Source organism: Prunus mume, linkage group LG5 (genome assembly GCF_029339155.1).
Source record: "Prunus mume cultivar Tortuosa linkage group LG5, ASM2933915v1, whole genome shotgun sequence".
NCBI classification, from domain to species: domain Eukaryota; kingdom Viridiplantae; phylum Streptophyta; class Magnoliopsida; order Rosales; family Rosaceae; genus Prunus; species Prunus mume.
Window position 1 is genome coordinate 17,098,152 of NC_142702.1, and position 24,849 is coordinate 17,123,000.

At 36.8% G+C, this 24,849-nt stretch overlaps 6 protein-coding genes across 10 annotated transcripts; 2 read left to right on the forward strand and 4 right to left on the reverse strand.

Moving 5' to 3' along the window:
- Positions 1 to 226: 226 nt before the first annotated feature.
- Positions 227 to 3,983, reverse strand: LOC103331528 (Tetratricopeptide repeat (TPR)-like superfamily protein). The gene is made up of 2 exons (XM_008234159.2): positions 3,514 to 3,983; positions 227 to 1,963 (listed from the first exon to the last, which is right to left on the reverse strand). Exons 1-2 carry the CDS (start codon positions 3,883 to 3,885, stop codon positions 695 to 697), a joined length of 1,641 nt encoding a protein of 546 aa, XP_008232381.2. The 5' UTR covers positions 3,886 to 3,983; the 3' UTR covers positions 227 to 694.
- A 347-nt stretch (positions 3,984 to 4,330) lies between these two features.
- LOC103331527 (PRA1 family protein F4-like) lies at positions 4,331 to 5,262 on the reverse strand. Its single transcript, XM_008234158.3, has one exon. The coding sequence runs from the start codon at positions 5,148 to 5,150 to the stop codon at positions 4,566 to 4,568; it is 585 nt and encodes a 194-aa protein (XP_008232380.2). The 5' UTR covers positions 5,151 to 5,262; the 3' UTR covers positions 4,331 to 4,565.
- Positions 5,263 to 6,102: 840 nt separating this feature from the next.
- On the reverse strand, positions 6,103 to 13,310 carry ALG12 (homolog of asparagine-linked glycosylation 12). Of its 5 annotated transcripts, none has more exons than XM_008234156.2 (20): positions 13,145 to 13,305; positions 12,666 to 12,707; positions 12,509 to 12,554; positions 12,182 to 12,268; positions 11,651 to 11,706; positions 11,000 to 11,117; positions 10,064 to 10,122; positions 9,690 to 9,761; positions 9,524 to 9,587; positions 9,247 to 9,350; positions 8,960 to 9,031; positions 8,707 to 8,793; positions 8,549 to 8,616; positions 8,086 to 8,154; positions 7,928 to 8,010; positions 7,526 to 7,625; positions 7,118 to 7,183; positions 6,628 to 6,721; positions 6,456 to 6,546; positions 6,103 to 6,362 (listed from the first exon to the last, which is right to left on the reverse strand). In XM_008234156.2, the coding sequence occupies exons 1-19, from the start codon at positions 13,265 to 13,267 to the stop codon at positions 6,466 to 6,468; spliced, it is 1,491 nt and encodes a 496-aa protein (XP_008232378.2). In that variant the 5' UTR covers positions 13,268 to 13,305; the 3' UTR covers positions 6,103 to 6,362; positions 6,456 to 6,465. The 5 variants fall into 5 exon arrangements, 4 of the variants coding, with proteins under 4 accessions (XP_008232378.2, XP_008232379.2, XP_088908546.1 ...); XM_008234157.2 differs by having other exon boundaries at positions 6,103 to 6,378; XM_089052420.1 differs by lacking the exon at positions 8,960 to 9,031.
- A 46-nt stretch (positions 13,311 to 13,356) lies between these two features.
- LOC103331544 (Pentatricopeptide repeat (PPR-like) superfamily protein) lies at positions 13,357 to 15,618 on the forward strand. Its single transcript, XM_089052419.1, is given in 3 exon segments — positions 13,357 to 14,048; positions 14,050 to 14,238; positions 14,240 to 15,618. Coding segments are annotated over 3 exon segments (2,037 nt in total). The 5' UTR covers positions 13,357 to 13,502; the 3' UTR covers positions 15,542 to 15,618.
- A 666-nt stretch (positions 15,619 to 16,284) lies between these two features.
- On the reverse strand, positions 16,285 to 17,370 carry LOC103331543 (uncharacterized). The gene is made up of 2 exons (XM_008234176.2): positions 17,350 to 17,370; positions 16,285 to 16,596 (listed from the first exon to the last, which is right to left on the reverse strand). The coding sequence occupies exons 1-2, from the start codon at positions 17,368 to 17,370 to the stop codon at positions 16,285 to 16,287; spliced, it is 333 nt and encodes a 110-aa protein (XP_008232398.2).
- Positions 17,371 to 17,834: 464 nt separating this feature from the next.
- ASG3 (SNF2 domain-containing protein / helicase domain-containing protein) lies at positions 17,835 to 24,716 on the forward strand. Its single transcript, XM_008234155.3, has 17 exons — positions 17,835 to 18,138; positions 18,254 to 18,261; positions 18,546 to 18,624; positions 18,729 to 18,889; positions 19,036 to 19,167; positions 19,558 to 19,738; positions 19,844 to 19,979; positions 20,062 to 20,179; positions 20,795 to 20,884; positions 21,133 to 21,240; positions 21,363 to 21,566; positions 22,246 to 22,371; positions 22,483 to 23,138; positions 23,404 to 23,549; positions 23,834 to 23,998; positions 24,204 to 24,318; positions 24,404 to 24,716. The coding sequence occupies exons 1-17, from the start codon at positions 17,958 to 17,960 to the stop codon at positions 24,426 to 24,428; spliced, it is 2,631 nt and encodes an 876-aa protein (XP_008232377.2). The 5' UTR covers positions 17,835 to 17,957; the 3' UTR covers positions 24,429 to 24,716.
- Positions 24,717 to 24,849: the final 133 nt, after the last annotated feature.

Genomic DNA, 24,849 nt, shown 5'->3' on the forward strand with positions numbered 1-24,849 from the left:
ACTCAGTAGAGCAAGCAGAAAAAATAATGCACAGACCACATTTGATGGTGAAACTAATGCGGCGTGGCAAATACATAGTGTTTTTCACTTGTTTGCACAGCTTTCGGATGCGGTGTTTTTTATGTAGCCTGAATGATGAATTGTACCAATTTATAATTCTGAAAGGCATATTCTCATAAAATACATAAATTAAAAGGCATACAGTAGCAACCAACTTTAGGGCAAATGAGAGAACAACATAGCCATAATTTATACGAATTTGAACAGAAACTGAAAAACTATATACTATAGGAGTTTATACATATGAATCTCATAACTTGTCTTTTCTTCCCTTTAGTCAGGTTAGCATCGTGCATAGCTAAACAAACAAAAACTTCTTGCCCTTTAAGCTACTCAAAAATTACATGAAGAATTTCACATTACCTCTCAAACATAAGATGAGTGGAGATGGGCTCTCTCTAGTCACACCAATTACCAAGATATTCTTCTGCTGAGTAGTCTTGCCATCTAAACTCACTCTGATATGAAGGCACTTCCAACTTGTCAACTTGCATACACCCAGCTACTACAGACAGAATGCAACCATGGTAACTTCATCACTACCACGAAAAAGGTAGGAGCCCATTTCAGTTAAAAATCTTTCCCTGCGCTGACAACATAGAGCAGATCTTCCAACACATTGAAGAAAGATGTCTTACAGGGTAGTACCCTGCAATTCGTTCAAAAGCAATTCAGACCCATCACCTGCTTCTTTCTCGTCATCATCGTCGTTTGTAATATTAGTTCTATCTTCCTTTAATGATAGATCATCATCACTAACATCTTCATCAGCTAAGCCTATAAGTGATGCATATGACTTATTTTTAAGCTGTCCTGACTGCTTCAAAAGTCCCATGAAAACCTCTTTGCTCACCGAATTGGCTTCTTGCTCACAGAGTTCAAGGAAGGCAGACACATTTACAGGCTTTGGCCTCCAACTCTTTGATCCCTCTGCAGAAAAAGCTTCTTTCCAGCAGGATAATGCCTCAGAAATTCTCTGCTCTTCAGTATGCCCTTCAGCAAGGGTCTCCCATGTACTCGAATTAGGTTTTCCTCCTACATCAACCATGTGGTCATAGAAACTTTGGGCTTTCTCAAAGTCCCCGTCTTTAATATAATAAGCTATGAAAACATTTGCAATTCGAGGGTCGTAAGTTGACTTAACCGTCAACCATTCCTCATAAATCTTCTCTGCCCCTTCAACATCTCCTACTCTGAGTAGCGAAGACATGATAGCATGGTATCCCAAATTTGGAATACTGGGAAAACTTGATTTGTATATGTTCCATACCCGATAAAGCTCCTCTTTGTTGCCAACATTACCATAGAGACTTAAAAGATAATGATAAGGTATCCGATCACGACCTGTGATTCTACTCTCAACCTTCTTCAGGCAAGCTTCAGCCTTTTCAAGCTGCCCCATCTTGATGTACATTGTAGCCATTGTGCTGAAAGTCGTCCAGTTGGGATTAACGGTTCTGTCCAGTTTCATCTGTTCAAATACCTGTTCCATCCGTTCTTCAGATCCTTGGGAGCCACGAGATGATAACCAGATATTGTAGGAGTATATATCAAGCTGGATGTTTTTCTCCATCATTTCAGAAATAATCGAATCAACTTTATCATACTCCTTGAGGTTCATATAGAGAGTCATCATTACATTAAATGGAAGCGATTGCAGCGCATGACCTTTACTTCTCATTTTATCAAGCAAAGATTCTGCCTTCTCTTTCATTCTAGTGCGAACATAGGCATTGAGCAGAGCCCCATATATTCTCCTGTCTTTTAAAGTATCTGGCAGGCTCAGGAAGTAATTTTCAGCACTAGCAACTCCCCGAACTTTAGCAACTAAATCTAGTTGAATTGCAGCATCACTTGTGGATATTCTAAACCTCTCTCCTCTGTTGCTCATCCAATCATACACCTGCAGGGTGCACGCAAATTCAAAACTGATTATTAGACATGTCATCAGTCCAAAAACATAAAATAAAGATATGCCATGTCATGACACAACTGAAATAAATAAAAGGACCATTGCTTAATAGATTAAGGTCAGCTGCAACCTAAAGAGCAGAAACAGTACTAGAAGTCTAGAACAGAAAGATGTGAGCTAGTAACACTTGTCAAGAGCATTATACCATTGAACATGTATTGGAACACACACTTATGATGATAAAGCAGAAACATTCAAGGAGCCTTAATGTTGGCTTTATGAACACAATTACACTGCCTCATGATTTTTATTCTATCATTCTACTTATCTTCTTAGATCAACCTCAGTTACCAAATTCATCACACCCAAACCTATGTCACAGCTGCATCAGTTTATCTACAATTGAGGTTAATAACAATATCAGCATCAGTGACAGCTGCATTGCATTCTCATTGTCCATCCAGTGCAAAAGTGGATATCAATTAAATCTCATTTTCTCTGCCTTTGAGTTCAAACATAGGTTACACATTATCTGCATTGATTAACTGTTTGATTACCCTACCAGTCAATTGATAATTTAGTTGTAATTCAACTTAAAGTATTAATAGTAGATATACAAAGTGTCCACCCAAAACAGATAGTAATTAGTTTTAAACCTGATAACATGTATATTTATACCAAGCGGCATGCATTTATGCACTTTCAAGTTGCTCTTTTTATATAATACTTTCCCATCTTGCTCCTGCAGCCACTCCAAGGGTGTGTTCTATAAACAAATGCTCAACTCTTGGGTCTCCAATTCTAAAATATTGCAGACCTGGTGATCTTCACTATTTTACCACCTCTATCCTCAGACTTCTCCAAGTCATTCAGAGCTAAATTCCCAATCTCTCTCACTTCTTTTCAAAATAGATCAAAACCCTCGCTATGGTGCAAGAGCCCTTCTTATATGCACCAACTTTGTAAGTAGGTTACTGTTTTATTTTGAACTAATGGCCTCAGACGAAAACCTGAGGGTTTGATTTACATTCACTAAAAGGTAATGAGAGAAGTTTAAATCATGGTGGAAACACTTACAAATGAAAATTACTGAAAGTTTGAAGTTATATTCACTGTTGTAAGAGTGGGCCTCTAATTAAAACATTCTTTAGAAATTCTTCTATTGTGCAATCATGTTATATTTGGTGATTTGCAATTTTATACCCACATGCATTACAATATAAGCAATCTCAAGACATACCAATCAATTTAGACAATAAGTTTCATATCTACCAATACGAGTACATACCCATCAAGCAAAGAACACTCAAAAACACCAAATCAAAAACCCAATATAGCTGTTTACCCAGGAGCATGAAAACACCCAGAGAAGAAGCAAAAATCCAAAATCCCATTAGACCAAACCATTCCAAATGAAAACAGAGAGACACCCAACCAGAGCAATTGAAGCACTTCCCAACAAAAACATGGCATGCCCACCAACTAAAACCACCAAATAAGAACCCAAAATAAAAACTTTGCACTTGAATTTGTTTTTTTACCTCAAGAGCTCTGTCATAGCGCTTGTACTTCCTCAACTCCTTGACCACCCTACAAAGCTCCCACTTGGTGAGCTTCCTGCCCTCCTTCTCCCACTGGTTCAACACGTCAGCAGAGCGCACTTCAGGGTCATCCGTGAGCGATATTTTCCGATATATCGCGTTCCATTTGACCATGGGTCTTCTCTCGTAGTCCACAGTGCCATAGTTGTGGACTTGGGATATGGAGCAGGAGATGGAGGGGAGTCTTTGGAAATTTATGGAACTGGGGAGGGGCAAAGATGGAATTTTGCATGGGAGGATAGTGGAGTAGGAGAGGGATGAGGAGAGAGGGAGGTTGTGGTGGCGGTGGTGCACAGAAGTTTGGAGAGGCATTTTGTGTTGGTGGAGGGTTTATTGGAGGGTTAAGAATGCAGCAATGAAAATGGGAAGTGTGGGTTTGGTTTGGTAACAGAGATGACTCTGTGCTGGAAGATAAAGTTTGTGAAATTACTTCAAGGCCCTATTGTTATTGTGAAGTATTTTCCCTTTTCTCTTGTATTCTTTTACATCTATCCTTTTTGAAGATAGATATAGTTTTTTTTCAATTTGTAATTGTTTTGTGAATTTATTTAGCTCATTTATAGTTAAAGTAGAGCAAATAACAAAGCTAAGTCTGATTTGTGCACCAAATTAGGAGTTTCGAGCATAAAAAATCAAGTATCAATCATATTGAATTAACCATTTCAGTTTGATTTTAGCATTGTTCTTCAGTCGTGATTTTTTTTTTTTTAGGTCGAATCACCCATGTTATAAATGTCACTAGACAAACACAAGTTAGTAAAGTAATCTCAGTCTCTTAGATACAATAAAGATCTAACTATATACCAATATACATTGTTGTAATTATTTTAGATATTTTGTAAACTAATCTCAATTTCTCTCAATGCACTGCTAACTTGTTTGGTACAAGTACACTCACAAATTCAGAAATTGGCTAATTCACAAATTCAGAAGCTACCAAAAAAAAAAAAAAAAAAAAAAAAAATTCTCAAATTCACAAATCCATAAAATTATCACACTGCATCAGATAATTTGGGCTCACTAGTTGGTCTGAGTGGAACTAATTCACCAGCAGCGCTAGCCTCTTCCTCAACAAAAAGATCGTCTCTCACCCTCAAAACTGCATGAACCAAAACAACTGGCGTCCCACAACCTAAAGTCAGAAACAGATGAAGGGCTGCACGGGTAAGTATGAGCTCAACCATGGTCACAATGGCCAACAAGGCCAGTACCAGTCTTCTATCAATGATCTTGTGCAGCACAACAGAATTAGGTACTACCCTTAATAGCACAAGGTACAAGCAGGTCAGAGCAGTCATTGCCACCAAGAAAATCAAGGAAACTTTGCGCTTAGGCAGAAGGGTTATGAAGAGTATGGTCCATATGAAGAGTATGTAGTACAATCGGAAATAGCCCAGGTTTCGGATGATATGAACCGCGGCAGCTTCGGGGGTTGCGGGGATGTTGAAGGGGAAGAGGAGCTTGAAGTCGTTGCGGGTTTTTCTGGTTGTGTCTTTTGGTTCATGGGGATGTGTAGTTGTTGGAAGTGTTGATGTTGAGGTGGTGGATGGCCTTTGCATGGTGCCATAGCTAGCCATATGGTGTATAATAATTTGAATTGAAGGGTTTTGGAAAGAAGTAGTTGTTGATGTTTATGGATTGGATGTTCTGTGATATATAAGAAAATTTTGCATTGTATTAATTGTTACATTAAGATGATAAGAAGAAGTGACTCTAGGTACTTCAAGGAAGATGGGTGAGGTGAACAGGAGACGACTTGACGACTTTTCTCCAAATTTGACTAGAAAACTGAGCCCAAATAAGGCTCTGATTTCAGTATAATGCTGTTTTGCCCCAGAAAGATATCACATGAACTCTCAGACCCTTTTTTGGGGCTAATTTTTCATGAACTATACAAAACTGGTTAATTTATCCCAAATAGCAACCATCTAAGATGTTGTCAAATAAAGTCACGTATTCAACACGTGACTCATTTTTTAGGTAGATTGACCAGTTTTACTGAAAAGTGGTATGATTACCCTTCTCATTTTGTTGGCCAAAACAAAAGTTATGATTTTCCAACGGGAACTGGCAGCAAGAACGTTGATCCAAGACCGAGTCTTCTTTTGTTGTCATAGAAAGTCAAGTTGATCCCCGAGGGGACCCTGAAATCTTCACTTGGTTTCTTATGTTGCTTTTTGTCAGTCTCAATCGTTACGTAAATGAAAGGTCAGAATTGAATTTCGAACTGGAGATTTTCAAGCCACAATAATATCTTTAGAATTAGAATTTTCTTTCACGTACACTTGGCCATGGCAAATGCTTTACATGACTGTATATTATCAAGGAAAGTAGTGTGCAATATGTAAGAAAATCTGTTCACGTTGACTAAGGAAATCCAACTATAAAATCTGTTAACTATTCTGTGCCTAATTCCCATTTCACGAGGGAAAAGGGTGTAAACAAGTTCCTACAACACTTGCGTGAAAAAGACACAGCAAACTTTGTCCCTGTTCATACTCAAATCAAGGTTAAATTCAACACATTGCATTAGGTCAGAAATAAGAATATGTTTTACTGAGATATGGCTACACTGTTTGTCAGACAAGCAAATATTAGAAGACGAATTAAGAGCACTTGTAATTCTCAAATTTCCTTTCCACTCAGGTGTACATACTGAATTTGTTCTATGGCATATTTTTGGAGCTGTATTTCATTCTAATAAGAAACAGGATTCTTGTCATCAGGCTGGAAGGTTTTCTCAATAAGTATAGGTTTGTTGAGGGGCCATGGCTGCCAAAGGATCATATCTGAAATGCAAGATATCTGTTATTACATTAGAGTTAAACTTAAAGGAGACCATTATTCATCTTCACAAAAGTTTCAACACACACTACGCTTACCTCATCAAAGTCACAAGCAGCCTGGCCAATTTCTATGCATGACATCTTTGTTTCTTACATTTCCATGAATATAAACCTTGGGCTCTTTAACCTGGAGCAAGGATGAAGTAGTTAGCATCTGGTTTTGATACAAACATGCAACTACTTAGGTGAAATTATATCGATTTTGTACCAGTAAAATAGGTGGGAAGCCAGTTCTTAAACGAACCCGTGAGAAACCATTTTCAGCTAATAGACACTTAAATCCATCGATGGCAGGATGTTCACTGTTATATATGAAAGGAATGAAATCAGACACACCATGAGTGAGTGCATCAACACAAAAAATAAAACAACATAAGTTTGAATCCGAGAACATCCATCACAGTAAGAATGGAAAAACTTGAGGATTTAGATAAGCCTCACCATGTATTCCTTGAAAGGACATAAGCATTAGAAGAATAATAATCACAAAAATGTTTTTGCTAAAGGGAACTCTCTGCTTTTTTTTTTCTTTTTCTTTTTTTTTTTTTTTGGTCTTGGATGCTTATTTAATCCTATGTTATGTGAGAATGAATGACATTCTTCAGAAAAAGGTTCCGAAATTTTTATAAACAGACTTCACAAATTTGATTTTAAAGATGTTCTGGACAGAGAAAAACGAAGACAATGGGAAAACTCACTTTATAAGATAGGTGAAATTTCTCTGGCATAATTCTTCTGGAGGAATCCCTTCTTCTTTAGAATACCTGCACCGTGTCAAATGAACTGATACACAAACCTTCCACAGCTTATGCATCCAATAGTAAACTTAAAAGAGCATAATTTGTAGAAATATGCTATTACCAACCAGATCCTGTTGCATAAAATGGAAACCAAAACTTTTACGTTTTAAATGTTAGTTTTATAATTGTGCTGTTAAATTCCAAAATGCCAGTCCAAAGAGAGCGGGGCAGATCACTGACACCCGGTTGGATTGGGATCAGCACTTAATTTCTCAAATAGCTGTAACTGAAAAAAATTCACAAATAGCCAACAGGACCTATCAGAGGTTATAAGGGAAGTTAAAACTAGGAGAAAATCAAAAATACCTCCATGGAAACTTATTTTCACAGAAGCGGGATATTCCATTCATGGCCGAAAAAGTATCGATGTGAACCCAAAGTTCAGTTGTACTGTCAGCAAACTGGCCTGTCAAAAGGAAAAAATACATAATTTCTAATTCATATGGGAGCAACAACGAGAAGGTACCAGCTAAATTTCTAACACAATAAAGAGATATCTGACAAGATGCTAATAGTAAAAGCAAAAAAATAAAATTATAAATTATAAAAAATAATCCAATTGATCAACCATAACAAAGAGATGAGAAATACAGTTCAAATACTGGCTATGGTCAATACTAGGGAGGAAAGATCAAGCAATACAGGTAACAAGCAGGACATGTCAGTTTGAGAGAGAGAGAGAGAGAGAGAGAGAGAGAGAGAGATTACCAGTCTCATGCAAATGTTTTAGAGCATGACCACTGGGATAATTCTCATTGGATGCCATGAAAGTTATGACGGTGCACCCTAGACTACAAAATATAAAATCAGTTAAGGAGGTAGCAGATTATTGTTCCCAGTGAAACAAAAATAAATAAATATCTAACCTGATCAACAATAATCCGAGCATAATTGGATAGAGAAACTTCCAATAAGTCTTCTTCCTATTGTTATAGCTGTAGCAAGTAATCAGAATTTATTTATTCATTAGTATCAGTAATTGAAACCAAAAAAAAAAGAGGAAAAAAATGCGCAATTTAAAGTTCCCAAGGTCACCTTATGACAATCCAAACTAATTTTTTGTATGATTTTAAGCCAAAGGCCAAATGATGCATTACCATTAAATTGGTTAAAGAAAATTTTATTCTGGAAACCAATGCCTAGAGCTCTATGAGCAAAATTAGAGAAGAGTTTTTGGTCAAAGAATAAGTCTCACTAGTGGTACTATTTTGCATTCAGGTTTTATTTATGTAGGAGTAAACATACAAGTAACGCAACAATATGATTCTATTTGTGAAGAAAATTCCCAACAAATTAGATTAGATAACCAAACAAATAGACACCACATACACTCTAGTAGCAGCAATTGCAGCAGATAAGTTGAAGATGGGAACTGAGCTAATGATAAAACGAAGCTCCTGCATCATGAAGTAATAAGGTCTATTCAATATCTATTATTAAATTGTAAAAATAAGTCCATCAAACTTTCCATAATATGAGCACTATACCTTGTGGGAAAGCTTAGAGTAAAGTAAAACAAAGGAGAAGACTGGAAGAATGAATAACAAAATCCTTCTGTCCAGTAAGACCCCAAGCTGAAACAAGATTGGGTATCAAGTTAGGAAGAACAAGGGGTTTTGGAGACCAGAGGATCACAAATATAATAGTATGCCTGACAAAGTAGCACCCACAACAATTATACATGAAACAGAAGGATTATATAATAAAAATATACTTTATTTCTTTGAGTACTAGACTCACTAGAAAAAGAGGGTATGCAGCAAGCAATGAGCGAGGGAGTGCTGAAGTGAAGTACCAGTGAAACGGATGTGTCTGAATAAGAGTAAAATGAAGGAAAACTAATAACATGTATTTAGATAAATATAGTTGTCAATGAAATTTCACAACCCCCCTTCCCCCAAAAGGCAAACACACTTGATGACTCATAAATACACCTAAACGGATTTTAAAATATGGATTGTATGATAAGAAATACACAACACACTTTGCAGATCGAATGTACAAACAAACAATTTTTGTAAGGATACACCCCACTCTGAACTTCGATTCAGAACAGAGTTGAACCAGAAAACTTCAAATTCAGGCCACAGTAACCTTTTCCACATAATTGAATCTACTAATACAGTAAGACCTGCACTGCGAAAAATCCAAATCCGCACACTGATTCAGAAATTGTTGTTATGGTTGCAGAGACATGATCTAATGTATCTTAAGAAATTGAGAGTAGGGTAATATTCATAGTAGTAGTAGCAGTAAATCCAACACTAATAATGAGACTAGTAATATCAATAATAATAAAACAACCTATGCATAATATAGCACACAAACTGCAGCATTTCAATGCCTTCCATAATGAAATTCTTCTAGTCTGTCGTTAAAAAAAAAAAAAAATCAAATTCTTATAGTTAGGCACAAATTACAAAATGCATAAATGATTATCCACCTTAACAAGGGCAAAGTAGAAACTTACCAACAAAAGCTCCAAGCCAAGAGGGCAAAGAAGTAACAAAATATCACATCTAAAGATAACTGTAGCAAAAATCTGAACATGGAAAATCAGGGATGTGTAAGAGATATACAAATTGAAAACAAAATGCAAGTTATAAGAAAATCATCAAAAGGCATATGTATAATTTTAATTGTAAGGAATAAAAGCAAACTTATTTCATAAAAATCATCAACGAAGTCTACCAAACATTAAATTACGATAAGATAAAAGAACAGAGAATATAATATCCTTAGCCAATGTGTCCAAGTAAGCCAAGTAGATGGGAGATTTTAAGTTTCAGTACAATTGAATTCCATATATGATGCATAATCTGATTTTAGCAAATAGAAACATACCAGACAGTTTATAGCTGCATAACATTTCTCCTTTAACCAATATCCATATGCCAAATTGACTACACAAAGAAAATAAGTAAATAAGTAAACGCTGCCATGACATATGAATAAGCTAGCAAAGTTAATCCATATTTTCAAATCAGAATGAAAGCTAGCATGCATCACAAACCAAGCACTATAAGAGCTATTAACTATTAAGGAACTATTTCTCTTTGTTTCTCAATTCCATAGGAATTTTATCCAATTGAAACAAATATGTTAACCAAAAAAATCTTCTTCTCCTCCACTTCTTCTGTAGGATGCAAATGAGAAAACCCTGCCACCTCCATCGCACGATGAAGAGAATAAGAACTGCTCCTTCCCAACTTTTTTGTTTCCTATTATGTGTTTCTCACCATTGACCCTTAACATTTTATAATTACAAACAAACATTGTTTAAAAAGAAACAAAAAAGAAAGATGTGCAATAATCCTCTTCCCGTCCCTATCTAGAGCATACCGATCGTGCATTATTCTCTTATCCTTGAGTCAAACTTGCCAAAATGTTAATGGATTCATACTTGGAGTATCGGGTACTTATCTTGCCACATCAGGTGTCTAATAGGCAGTATCCATATCTAATGCTCCATATAAAATCTTGGAGTATCTTGTGCTTCATAGATTTTAAGCTTATACAACTTGCTCATAAAAATTTAAAAATAAGGCCAAAGAAATAATAAATAAATAGATATCTAACAAAACAAACTATGCTTTAAACTCCTTGCGAATTTACTTAATTTGGCAGGTGAGCTAAAATCACTGGAGTAGGGGAAGTGGGAAAAGGAATTACAGGACCAAACAACCAGTTGCAAAGGTTGGCTAGATAACCAGTTCATCCATACACATCTTTATAACACTAATCTAAAAGAAAAACAAAAATGTGCACAAGAAGAATTACCTACACCCAGAGCTAGTACATTTGGAAGTGGGCGAGTACAATAGAACAAAAGGTGGAACTGAACTGCAGTTAATATAACAAAGAAAGCTTCTACTTGAAGTCCAAACTTATGTCTAACCTGCAGAAATGAAATAAATTTAAGGGTTAGCACCAAAAAAAAATTAATTAAAGGGTTACTTATTTTATGTTATTTTATTTATAAGAAATAAAAACTTTATTAAACTGAACAAAATACAATAAGTCCAATGGACGAAAAGTACAATGACAACTTAAAATACCTAATTGAATCATGAAAAGTATGGAGGATAATCATAAAAATTAAGTCTACCAGTTAAATCCAGATTGTAGCACAATTCTTTCATGCATCCAACTTTAAGTAATGGAAACAAGGCATGCAAGTTGGATTTTTCTTTCAGTTGCAAGAAAGGTTATCAAATATATTAAGAAAATATTCATCACAAGTTTTTCCCCCTTTATTTTTAACATTGCATATATATTTTGGCATGTAATTGTGGAGTCTTAGGACTTATTCACCTTAGGACCACAAGTTAAAGGATATACAGCCATAACAAGTCAAAACAGGCATCACATCTGGTTTCAGAAAAAGGATGAAACTACGTGAAAATGAACAAGGATTAAACAAGAACATACCTGAAGACGAAAGAAGCGTAATGTAGATAATATGACACCACCTAATACCAAACGAACTGGCAAACAGCAACTAAAACAATTTAGCAAATGTTTATATAAAACATATAATACAACAAATAAACGGTTAGAATAGATGTTCAAAGAGAATGAAAAGCATACTCCAAAGCATTTCATTTAACTTTTTTCTTTTCATAAGTAATAAACTTTTGTAATTCATGATCCTAAGTACATAATAAATATATGAGAGTATGCCTTTCAATTCTGACCAAATGTACCACATAATGTGCAAACAAAGTGCTCTACAAACAACTCCTCTAAGAGACTAGATGACCTTCCAAATCACCATTCCAGCAAGCAAGAAGGTTGCCCACAAATCTCAGCATGGCCATGAACACAAAAGAATGGACACTAATCTATATGAAGAGTAGATCAGAAGGTGGAATCATCACCTATTTGGTCCCATCTTCTGGGCTGTCATTCGTAGAAACAAAGCACAGATGAATGATAATTTCAAGCAATTAAAGTACTAACCTGCAAAAATACTATAAATCTTTGATATGTGCAACAAGTCCATTGCTAAAACAGAAGGAGCTGCCAAACTTGATACAAGCAATGCACCTAGAAGAATGACGTAACGTAGTAATAAGTGAAGTTAAACCTTTTGGAACATTTAATAATTTATCAACGAATCAGTACAATTTCTGATTAGCTGATTAATGGCTCTATGAGACAAAACCCTAAAACAATTAAAACTGCACAAGAAATATGGGGATTGCCCCAAAAGCCTTCTTTTGCAGTGTTACTTGTTTAAACTGTAATCGCAAGCGTAGCAGTATTAAGCAAGTTTTACAAGCTTACCAAGGAAAGTGCGAGGAACCACTCCAGGGAACTCCAAATGATCATACTATCAGGAAGGCAAACATCCATCCAACTGAACAGTTAGGCAAAAGGGCTAACACATTCCAGAGAATAACAGTTCACAGAACCATATGAAGAGACAGATAAGTAAACTTACATTATCTAAGTGATGTCGATGATATAGTATATCATGCATTGCCTGATAACAAACAAGAGGGGGAAAAACACAAAGTTAGCAAGCAGAAGAACTATAGAAGCCAAAAGAAACAAGATATGATAAAGAAGTCGGTTGCCCAGATGACAAACTCATCTTCCCATTATCAGTTATCAAACAAAAGTTGAACTTCAAATATTCATTTAAATTCTAGCTCATATACTGTATAGAAAAAATAGTTTGGCCTGTTTGACATTTCTTTTCTCTTTACTATCTGAAATAATGAAAATCTTTTCATTTCCAACATTTTTCTCAGCAACCACAATTACATATGCGCGAGCTGAAAAATTACAAGTATATAACACCACAAATCATTCTTAAATTAATAATTTAACTCTCTAAGGTGTATATTTCCCATTTTTCTCAATTTCTTACACTTTCGGCAAGCAACTTACTGAGAGAGTGGCAAAGAAAAGTTTTACCTGAACATTGAAGCTTTCTTCAACCTTAGTGTAGGGCGCCATGAAAACATAAAACGCAGCTATGGATCCAAGTAGCAAATCGTAACCATAGCGCTCAAGAAAATTCGAAGACTTGGAAGCCATTGTAAATTTAGAGAGAGAGAGAGAGAGAGAGAGAGAGAGAGGCAGAATTTTACAGGTCTACAGAACTGAGCTTCGTGGTTGCAAATTGGGCTTATGGGATGGGCTGGAGTGATGCTTTATTGGGCTTGGGCTTTCCTTCAGCTCAACCTTTGAAACAAAACTTGAACATCGTCAAAAGACTCAAAACTCGATCTGACTCGGAGTAACAGGCCAACGGCCATTGCAGATATAGGCCATGGAAGCTGTAACAGTAACCTCACCGCCTCTCTCTCTGCACCATCACTCTTTCCCGCCAAACATTTGGTTCACCGCCACCAACTGCAATAACTGTAATAACCACCAAACCTTCAAGCTGAAAGCTTTAACACGACGGCAACAAAAGACTCCGACTTTTGCCGAAAACGACGCGTTTCCGGACTCTTTACCACTCCATACCAAGAACCCACATGCCATTTACAAGGACATACAGAGCTTCGCAAGGCGCAACAAGCTCAAGGAGGCCCTGACCATCTTGGACTACTTAGACCAACAGGGCATCCCAGTTAACGCCACCACATTCTCTTCCCTTATCGCCGCTTGCGTCCGTACAAGGTCAGAAGATCATGGAAAGCAAATCCACACGCATATACGGATTAACGGGCTCGAAAGCAACGATTTTATACGTACGAAGTTGGTCCATATGTACACTAGTTTTGGTTCAGTGGAAGATGCGCAACAGCTGTTCGATGAAAGTTCTACCAAGAGTGTGTACTCGTGGAATGCCTTGCTTAGAGGCACTGTTCATTTCGGGTGGGAGGCGATACCGGGATGTTCTTCATACTTATACGGAGATGAGGGCCTTAGGGGTCGAGTTGAATGTGTATTCTTTCTCTAGTGTAATGAAGAGCTTTGCGGGTGCTTCGGCGCTTTCACAAGGTTTAAAGACGCATGCCCTTTTGGTTAAGAATGGTTTTATTGATAGCTCGATTGTTCGGACCGAGTTTGGTTGATTTGTACTTCAAATGTGGCAAGATTAGGCTTGCCCACCGCGTTTTTGAAGAATTCGGTGAACGAGATGTTGTTGTATGGGGAACCATGATTGCAGGTTTTGCGCATAATAGGCGGCAAAGGGAAGCTCTGGAGTATGCTAGGATGATGGTAGATGAAGGAATAAGACCGAATTCGGTTATATTGACTAGTATTCTTCCTGTGATTGGAGATGTTGGGGCTCAAAAACTAGGGCAGGAGGTTCATGCTTTTGTGCTGAAGACAAAGAGTTATTCGAAGCAGATTTTCATTCAGTCTGGCTTGATAGATATGTATTGCAAGTGTGGAGACATGGATATGGGGAGGCGGGTTTTTTATCACTCAAAGGAGAGGAATGCAATTTGTTGGACTGCTTTGATGTCGGGTTATGTTGCAAATGGGAGGCCTGAGCAGGCATTGCGATCGGTCATTTGGATGCAGCAGGAAGGGTTTAAGCCTGATTTGGTCACGGTTGCCACCGTCCTTCCAGTTTGTGCAGAGTTGAAGGATTTGAAACGAGGGAAGGAGATTCATGCTTATGCTGTCAAGAATTGTTTCTTGCCCAATGTATCTATAATTTCTTCCCTAATGGTAATGTACTCAAAATGTGGAATCTTTAAGTACTCTAGAAGACTATTTGATGGGATGGAGCAGAGAAATGTCATTCTCTGGACAGCCATGATTGATTCCTATATTGACAACGGGTGCCTATATGAGGCACTTGGTGTGATAAGGTCAATGCTCTTATCGAAGCACAGACCAGATTCGGTTGCAACAGCAAGGATTTTGACTACTTGCAATGGACTGAAGAATTTGAAGCTTGGGAAGGAAATCCATGGACAAGTTTTGAAGAAGGATTTTGAGTCCATCCCTTTCGTTGCATCTGAAATAGTGAAAATGTATGGGCACTGTGGAGAAGTTGATCATGCAAAGTCAGCTTTCAATATAATCCCTGTCAAGGGTTCAATGACATGGACTGCAATTATAGAGGCTTATGCCTACAATGGCATGTATCGGGATGCTATCGATCTTTTCGATGAGATGAGATCTAAAGACTTCACTCCAAACCATTTCACTTTCCAAGTGGTTCTATCTATCTGTGACCAGGCTGGATTTGTCAATGATGCTTGCCGTATCTTCCATTTGATGTCTCGTGTATATAAAGTGAAGGTTTCTGAAGAGCAATATTCTCTGATCATTGGACTTCTTACTCGTTTTGGTCGCGTTAAGGAGGCTCAAAGATTTTTACAGTTGAGTTCGTCTCTGTAGTAACAAGGATAATTGAACCTTCCTTCTTTCATATGTAAATTTATTCAGCTCTTGAAATGAAACTTCTTTGTGATCATCAGTTTTTCTTTTCTGCTATTTCACAAGTGTATAGAGACCCATTTGTATCTTCATCTATCCTAGCATTTCTGTTTTATCAGGATTTCTTTGACATCGCGGATGAGAAAAATAGGTGATCTGTAATTTTTTTCCAGACAAATATATTTCAGATACAAGTGCCTCATTTGTTTGCTGGTCAATGCAGCAGTGGTTTCTAGTTTCCTATATAGCCTTGTATAACCAAAAATTTTACTTCATAGGCCATGTTTGGATTGGATTATAAGGTAAAAATGGATCACATTGAATGGGAGAGGATAACACTGATCCAATGATGTGTTTGATCCTACACACGATCAAGAGGCTAGATTAATTGAAATATGCTATTACATGGCCCTAGCAAGATTAGACATAATCCAATTCATATTGTTTTTACGGTATCAAACATTTAATTATAGTATGAATCATGTCTAATTACATTACATAATTCAGTTCATCAAACGAGATAATCCAGTTTTCCTGGAATGGAATTGAGAACTCTCTTTGAATAAATTTTAAAAAAAAATTCTCAAATATGAACAATTGGAGCAACTATGGTGTAACATTATAAACAAAAAATCTGCAATTCTGAAACTCAAACTATCAAAATACTTGGTTAAGTAAGAACAAGCAATTAAGAAACAAAGATATTAACCCAATACAGAATCGGACCAGTTAAACTCGAAAGGGTGGTCAGTGGACCCATCATAAAGGGGATTGACAAACATATATACATGGGACCCATCTTGGACTCCATAATCAACGAGCAAAGCCCCATCTACATCATCTTTGATGAGATGGCTACGATGATGATCATGATCATCATCAGTGTCAAGAATGAAGATCAGACGGTCATAAGGGAGCTTCTGTTGGGCTTCGATTTCCCGCTTCAGATCAGCAACAGTGGCCTTGTTGCCCATTTGAACATAGAAGAGAGTTCCTGTCAAATTCTCCACCACCACCTTCATAATTAATTATCGTCAAAGTTTATTGTTCCTGAGTCTCGTTTAGAGAGAGAGGAAAGCTTATTTAGGCAATATTCATGCAAAATATTCGAAAGGTGTTCACGTATGCTGCATTCTCGACAGACTGTTACACATTACATGCACATGCTGTTAGAGTTTCTGGGAGCAAAAATCCACGGAGCTAGAAAGTCCCCAATGCCCCTGCAAAATTGGAGAATAAGACCTTCGTGGTCAAAGGAGAAGAACTTGTTGTGAAACAAAGTATGTGAGAATCTTTTTCAGATACGTTCAGTTCATATATGTATTCTTCTTCAATATGAAGGTATTTATAAAGAAATACAAAGATGCGTTAATTTTAAATAAAATAGGAAATAATAAATTATATACAAATTTATAAATAAACTCAATCCTAGACATGTATTTATAAAAAAAACCCAAGCACTATTTAAACATATAAACACACCCAAAATCAACCCCAAAGTCAACTTTTTGGGTGTGTTTATAAATGGGTTTTGAGTGTGTGTAATGATGAGTTTTGGATGTGTTTATATGTTTAAATAGTGCTTGGGTTTTTTTATAATTTCAACTTCCACTTTGGGTGTTTTAGTGAAACTCCCAAATTATAATAAGACTAAATACAGTACTTTCCATAAACATGCCCTAACATGACATATCATTTAAAAAAAAATTATTTAAAAAAAAAGAAAAAAAAAAGGAAGTAATGAATATCGTAACTAAATAAGGACTCACCATCTCAAATTCATCATGCATTGCTATATGGGAAAGCTAAAATGAATGACAACGTGTGTTTGACTTAGGATAGCGCCACACATAATCTCATTTATGGTATTAGACATGCTTATAAGTATAAGTACTTCCCAAACGAAAATATTAATCTTTTTCAAAATACATTCGACTTAGAGAGTATTTTGTTTTAAATCTACTAGATTTGATTGGATTTTTAGAGAAAGGTTCAATCATGTGAGTTTTTTAAGGGGTGCTACTAGATACACTCAATTTGTATACTAAATTTGCGTTACAAAGGATGAAGAATAAATTTAATTAATTAATAAAACGGTGACACGTAATTAGAGCATAATAATTAAAAAAAAAAAAAAAAAAAAAGCAATGTTAATTTAACAAAAAGTTACCACCACCGTTTCCCACCACAACCAACGTTACTGTTGTTGCGCCGCCTGTTGCACCACCACGGCGCCCATCACTGGACCGTCAATGCTGCCACTTTCGTAAATTTGGAACTCATTCAAGGGTACTTTCGTCTCGTCACTATTAGGCAGTTAAGCGCCGTCTCTCTATCTCTCACACTCACTACAGAGTGGTGACTAGGAGGGAGGACGATGAATTACGAGCAGAGGCTCAAAGCCGCAGCGAAAATCATACTCGCCGACGACGCACGCGCCGGAGACGAGCGTGTTAGCGCTGAAGAGCTCGGTGTCACGGCTTCACTAAAGCCTCACCAAGTCGAAGGCGTCTCGTGGCTCATACGCCGATACAATCTTGGCGTCAACGTCATTCTTGGTAAGGAGCTGTCGTATCATTTCCGATGTGTTTGGTTTTCGAGAAAATTTAAAAAGAAAAAGTAGAATTAAATATTTTTAATGAATTAACTTGGATGCATTGGTTGAATTTGCAGGAGACGAGGTAAAGCTGCAAGTTTTCTGGTCTTATATATTGAATGAGTTCAAAATTTTCCTTAAATTTGAATGTGATTTTATGAGTTTGAATTTTAGTTATAATTTTCGGGAAAATGGAAGTAACTGTTCAGCTGGTGCATTATTTCCTGGCAGTGAAGATTCTGGTGTTGATTGTTAAGGCTTGTGCAATTCATTTTTGCAATAAGCTACAAGTACTTGCAATATATTGAGCAAAAGTGACATATTCTTTGCCGTGTTCATTATACTTGAATCTAAGTGATTGGTTGGCAGATGGGACTGGGCAAGACTTTGCAAGCTGTCTCTTTATTGAGCTATTTGAAGGGTCACAAGTTGTCACCTGGGCCATTTTGTGAGTTTCGTTTCTGTTTTTGGTGTGAAAATCTTGAAGTTTATATTTTTGGTATTGGTGTGCCTGATACTTTTGTTTTCTTTTCATCAATCAACTATCCACAGTGGTATTGTGTCCTCTAAGTGTAACAGATGGTTGGGTCTCTGAGATGGAGAAATTTGCACCAAAACTAAAAGTTCTTCGGTACGTTGGTGATAAAGAATATAGGCGCATTCTTCGCAGGACAATCTACGAGCATGTAAAAGAAGAGTCCTCTTCATCTGATGTAAGCTCTGGTCCTGTTGTGTAGCTATTGGAAGGCTGCAGATGTAATCCATTATTAATGTTTGACGCTAAAGGTTAATAATTTTAATAAGCTTTAATAAGCTACTACTTGTTTTGTTGATATTTTCAAGTTGGGCCTGTCGACAGGTATTGTCGTTGCCTTTTGATGTCCTATTGACAACATATGACATGGTGTTGGCAGATCAGGATTTTCTTTCTCAGATACCATGGGGTTATGCAGTAATTGATGAAGCTCAAAGGCTTAAAAACCCTAATAGTGTATGTTTAAGACATCTTAAACTCTCTCTCTTATATATGAATGAACTCTATACTTGTACTGAGTAACCTTTTCTTATTGTGAATTAATACTATTTACTCCAGTAATTACTGCCCTGAAAATAATCATACACTAGATACAGTTATTCAGTATATGACTTTTTGTACCACTGACTTTTAGAAATGAAATGACAGCTTACTGCAGATCAGTTTGGAATTTTCTTTTAATTTTTAAACATTTGCCTAAGACAAGTTCACATGTCGAATTTTTCAATTGTTATTTACCATGTAAATTTTTGCTAGGTGGCGATAAAAAGGGGTTAAAGTTAGACTACTTTTTGTTTTCCTATAATAACTTTCATCCCAGACACATACGTGGTTCGACCTTAATAGGTTCTGTACAATGTCCTAAGAGAGCGCTATCTTATACCAAGACGGCTACTGATGACTGGCACACCCATTCAAAACAATATCACTGAACTTTGGGCTTTGATGCATTTTTGTATGCCATCAGTCTATGGGAAACTGGATGAGTTCCTTGCAACATTTAAGGAAGCTGGAGATCCTTCATCAGGTTATCTTCTTACCTGTCATAAGTAGTTTATGTGGATTTTATTTCTTATAATGTGATGTGGAAAGCTATAATTGTAATAATTTCTTCCCTGGGATATCAAAACAGGCCATGATGCAGCTAAAGTTAAGGAGCAACTTAAAAACTTAAGATGCATATTGGGAGCTTTCATGCTCCGGCGTACGAAATCTAAACTTATTGAGAGCGGAGATCTATTGCTGCCCCCGCTTACTGAGATAACAGTGTATGTTCTCCATCCCTTTTTTCCTTGTAGACATAGTGTTGATGAGGCTGTTTTATGATGCTAAGGTGCATTATCTTGATAGGCTGGCACCATTGGTCGGATTGCAAAAGAAGGTGTACATGTCAATACTGAGGAAGGAGCTTCCTAAACTACTTGCTGTCTCTTCTGGAGGTCCAAATCATCAATCCTTACAGAATATTGTATGTTAGTTTTTTGATTTCTTACCCTAAGCATCTCTTTTTTCTATTTTTTTACCCTACGCATCTCTATTCTTGTCTTCCCTTCATGTGATGTGATATGGTACATTGGTATTATGAACCCCTTTATCCTATACATTCTACAAAATCAAAAACACAGAGAAGATATTTTATTTCCCATGGTTTTAGGTTGACCAGTGCAATATCACTACTTTTCTTCTGGAAAAGTTGTGGATTTAAGAGGTCCTGTTGGCTGGTAGCTGTGAATTCATAGTATGGTACATACATTTCAAAACCTGTGTAGGCTAGCAGCCAAATTCCTTTGCCTAGTGTCATTGTCATTTTCTGAAGAAACTTTACTTTTTGCAAATGTAACTTTCAAAAAGCACCCTCTAGTTTGCTTCCTCGATGTTGCTTTTCCATAGCAGAAACTTTGATGAAGTAGTAGCAGACGCAGAACTGTATCAAATGCATCTAAAGCTACTTTTCCTGTAAAACAGAGTTTATATGCTTATTCAGCGTTTCATTGTTTATTTGTATTGCAGCTAGTATTGTGATCAATTATTTATTTTGATTGAATGTTTATCCTTTGCCATTACTTCTCCCTCTGTCATACAGGTGATACAGTTACGAAAAGCATGTAGCCATCCTTATCTCTTCCCGGGTATTGAGCCCGAACCATATGAAGAGGGTGAACACCTTGTTCAGGTATCGCTGATTTTAATTTGGTAAATGATAATGACCTAGGTGTGTAAACCGAGTCATGTAGTGTCGAGACTCTAACATCCGAAGATTAACAGAGGAAAATAAGAAAGGGAAAGCCTTTGAAATAAGTCTCTTTTTGCTTTCTTTCTGAAAGGGAAAGCCTTTGATCCCTGAGTAGTACTTTTAGTATGCCTTCTGCTCACTCGTAATATCTGCCAACCAATCTCTGTTCATTCCTTATCTTTTCATAGGCTAGTGGTAAACTTATGATTTTGGACCAACTACTTCAAAAGCTGCATGGGTATGGACACCGTGTGCTTCTCTTTGCACAGATGACGCATACCCTTGACATTCTCCAGGTTTGTTTTTTTTCCTTTTGTATTTTTTTTTTCCTGTCTCATGCTAAATGATAAAATGCTTCAGCTTGTTTGCATATGTTACTCTGCATTTTAACAAATTAATATTCTCATACGCAATGCAGGATTTTCTAGAGTTAAGGAAATATTCCTATGAACGCCTTGATGGATCAATTCGGGCTGAGGAGCGCTTTGCTGCCATAAGAAGTTTCAGCACACAATCAACCAAAAAAAGTTTGAAGTCTCAACCTGATCAAAATGGTGCTTTTGTCTTCATGATCTCTACAAGAGCTGGTGGAGTTGGCTTGAATCTTGTGGCTGCTGATACTGTGAGTTTTGGCAAACAGTTGTGTACTGCTCTTAAAACAATCACTTATGTTTAGACCTGAAACTCAGGACCTGTAGGTTCTATTGTTACATCGTTGGATCAGATCTTTACATTTTTTAGAGTACAAGAAAGTTCATAATCATTTCAAAATCTCTTTGTATCTGTCAAATTATATATAAAATGTTTTTAACCACAGGTTAAAAACTTTTTAGTTCTCTTGAGACGTTTACAGTTGAGATTGACATGTAATAAATAGTGTACTATTGAATCCTGAAAGTGCAAACTTTAAATGGCCTTCAAACCCTGTTGAAGTGTTGATGCTCAATAGTCAGAAACGTGACTTACTGCAATTTCACGTAACTCAAGAAACCTTTGAATCACTTGCAAGAAACCTTGGGGTTGACGAGTGACGTTCTTATCTCCAGCATATTACTTTAAGAATGACAGTCTGTTGAGTATGGTATTTGGTAAAAGTCCCAGTAAATTGGTTTCTGTAAAGCACATCATGTACTAGTCTTATTATGTAGGCATGAGGAACTTATAGTAGTCTATGTTGTAAAAGTCCCAGTAAATTGGTTTCTGTAAAGCACATCATAGTACTGACGTACTTTTATTCTATTCTTATTATATTAGGCATATACTTTTCCCTGACATTCTTATGTTCAATTTGCATACGCTAGGTTATATTCTATGAGCAAGATTGGAATCCCCAGGTTGACAAACAAGCTCTTCAGCGGGCTCACAGGATTGGTCAAATGAATGATGTACTGTCAATAAACCTAGTTACAGGACGTACGGTGGAGGAGGTGAGATCCTATACTTTTTTTTTTCTTTTCTTTCGATTGAAGAGTTCCTCTACATGACTCATGAGACATTGAACCCCATTATATGTATTGTATTCAAATGTGTCAATATAGGTTATCATGCGGAGAGCGGAGAGGAAGTTGCGGCTTAGCCATAATGTTATTGGAGATGATGTTATGGACCAGGAAGGTAAAGAAGAAGCAGGAGTTGAACCTAGTGACTTGCGATCCATCATATTTGGGTTACATCTCTTCGATCCTGATGAAATCAACAATGATGAGTTTGGGATGTCAGAACTGAATGCTATGGCTGAGAAGGTAATCTCAGTGCGCGATAAACAGATAGCAATTGAGGATGAGAGGAAATTTGAGGTCAATCCAACAGATGTTTTGCATGGACATGATCTTGTTGCAGGAGAAAGTAACACTTCTCTTAGTTTCAATTCTGGTTTTGATGAAGCTTCATATCTCTCTTGGGTTGAAAAATTCAAGGACGTATCACAAGAAAGTGGAAATGAAAATACGGATTTGAGAAGCAGAAGAAACTTTCACGAGGAAAAGCGTCTAAAACGTGAGGCTGCAAAGAAGAAGGCAGAGGAGGAGAAGTTATCTAAGTGGGAAGACCTTGGGTACCATTCATTGTCTGTCGAGGACCCTATCAGCCCTGTGGATAGTGACATGATGTCTGATTCAGGTTCTGTCCAGTTTGTTTATGGGGACTGTACACAACCATCAAAAGTTTGTCCATCTGAACCTACCATTATTTTCAGGTAAATTTAATTTTTCTAAATGCCTCCTCTTGAGTGTTCACATTATTTTGCATTGAATGAGTCAGAACAGTTAATGTGTCTTCTTGTGTTCCTGCTATTTCGTTCTTGATACAGTAACTTTTTGTTTGTTCATGCTTCTTAAAGCTCGAATATTCTTTTTCCTTCCATTATTATTTTATAGAAACATATTCTTTCAGAGTATGAGCATGATGTAGGCTGTCAGTGGTTTTACCACCAGACCTGACTTAATATGTTTATTTCGCAGCTGTGTTGATGATTCTGGACACTGGGGTCATGGAGGAATGTTTGATGCACTGGCCAAGCTATCTTCAAGTATCCCCGATGCATATCTGCAAGCTTCAGAATTTGATGACCTGCATCTTGGTGATCTTCACCTTATAAGAGTTAATGGTTAGCCTCTGGTCTCTCCTCCTGAAATATTATCTCCATTACCTTGTTGCTTATAAGACAAAGGAATCTCTTCTACTCAGAAGCACGAGTAGGAGAGAAATTTGATTATATCAGTTACAACACAGCAATATTTTTCTTTTTTCATGTTCTGTCCGAAGTTATAATGAGAAGAGTACAAGTAGCTTTTAGCTGCAATATGCACTATGCAGGAATTTGTTTATCATGTCGGCCAGAAGTATGTTTTACATTTGAACTTTCTGCATTACCTATTTGTTACTATGTAGAGGATGCGAATGAACAGAAGATGGACTGTAATCCCCCTCAATGGGTGGCTTTGGCTGTTGTACAATCTTATAATCCCAGGCGTAAAGTACCCCGAAGCAAGCTTTCTATTCCCGACTTAGAAAGATGCTTATCGAAGGCATCATTTTCAGCTGCTCAGAATTCTGGTAAACATTATAATTGAATCAGTTCAAAGCTGACTATGCTATTCTTGCCTTGTTATTTCACCCCATGGTACATTTGAAATGCAAAAGTATAGTTCTTTTCTTGTTAAGGACGTCAAGATTTCATTGGCTAACTTCGAGTCAGACATGTCGGATTTATACTTTTAAAAATGTCTCATGTCGCATTCTTCTTTCTTGATTTTAACAGCTTCAATCCACATGCCACGCATTGGGTATCAAGATGGATCAGATCGTGCAGAATGGTACACAGTCGAACGTCTTCTACGAAAATATGCTTCTCTGTACAGCATAAAGATATATGTGTATGTTTTCTTTCTCTTCCTTCTCCCATCTTCTGCCAACACGCACACCGATGCACATCAAACTAATTTCTTGAAATCTTTGCAGGTATTATTATAAGCGGTCTGCTTGACGCTTTGGACTGCTCTCATGCTGGACGTGGTCCTTGTCTCCCAGGCCTGTGGCTGATAGAGTTAGATTAACAGAATGTGCCTCTACGACCTTTCCTGACTTGTAAATAGGCTCAACATCCATTATAAGATATCCTTCTCTTAAAGTACCTATGTTGTTGACCTTTCTCTTGTTTGATAATGTTGTAGTGTGTAGGAAGTAGAAACATGACAAAGGGGAAATTTCGAAAATTCATGTATGTTAAGATTTGAATAAAGATAAAAGAAGAAAATAAATGAATTCCAAATAACTCATTTTATTCCGAATGCGATACAATTAGTTATTTTAAATACATGCAAACTAATCTTTGTTTTTTTTAATAACAAATTTTAGACATGCTCGTATATCCAAATCATTTCTTTCAAATCCGTTCATCGATCCAT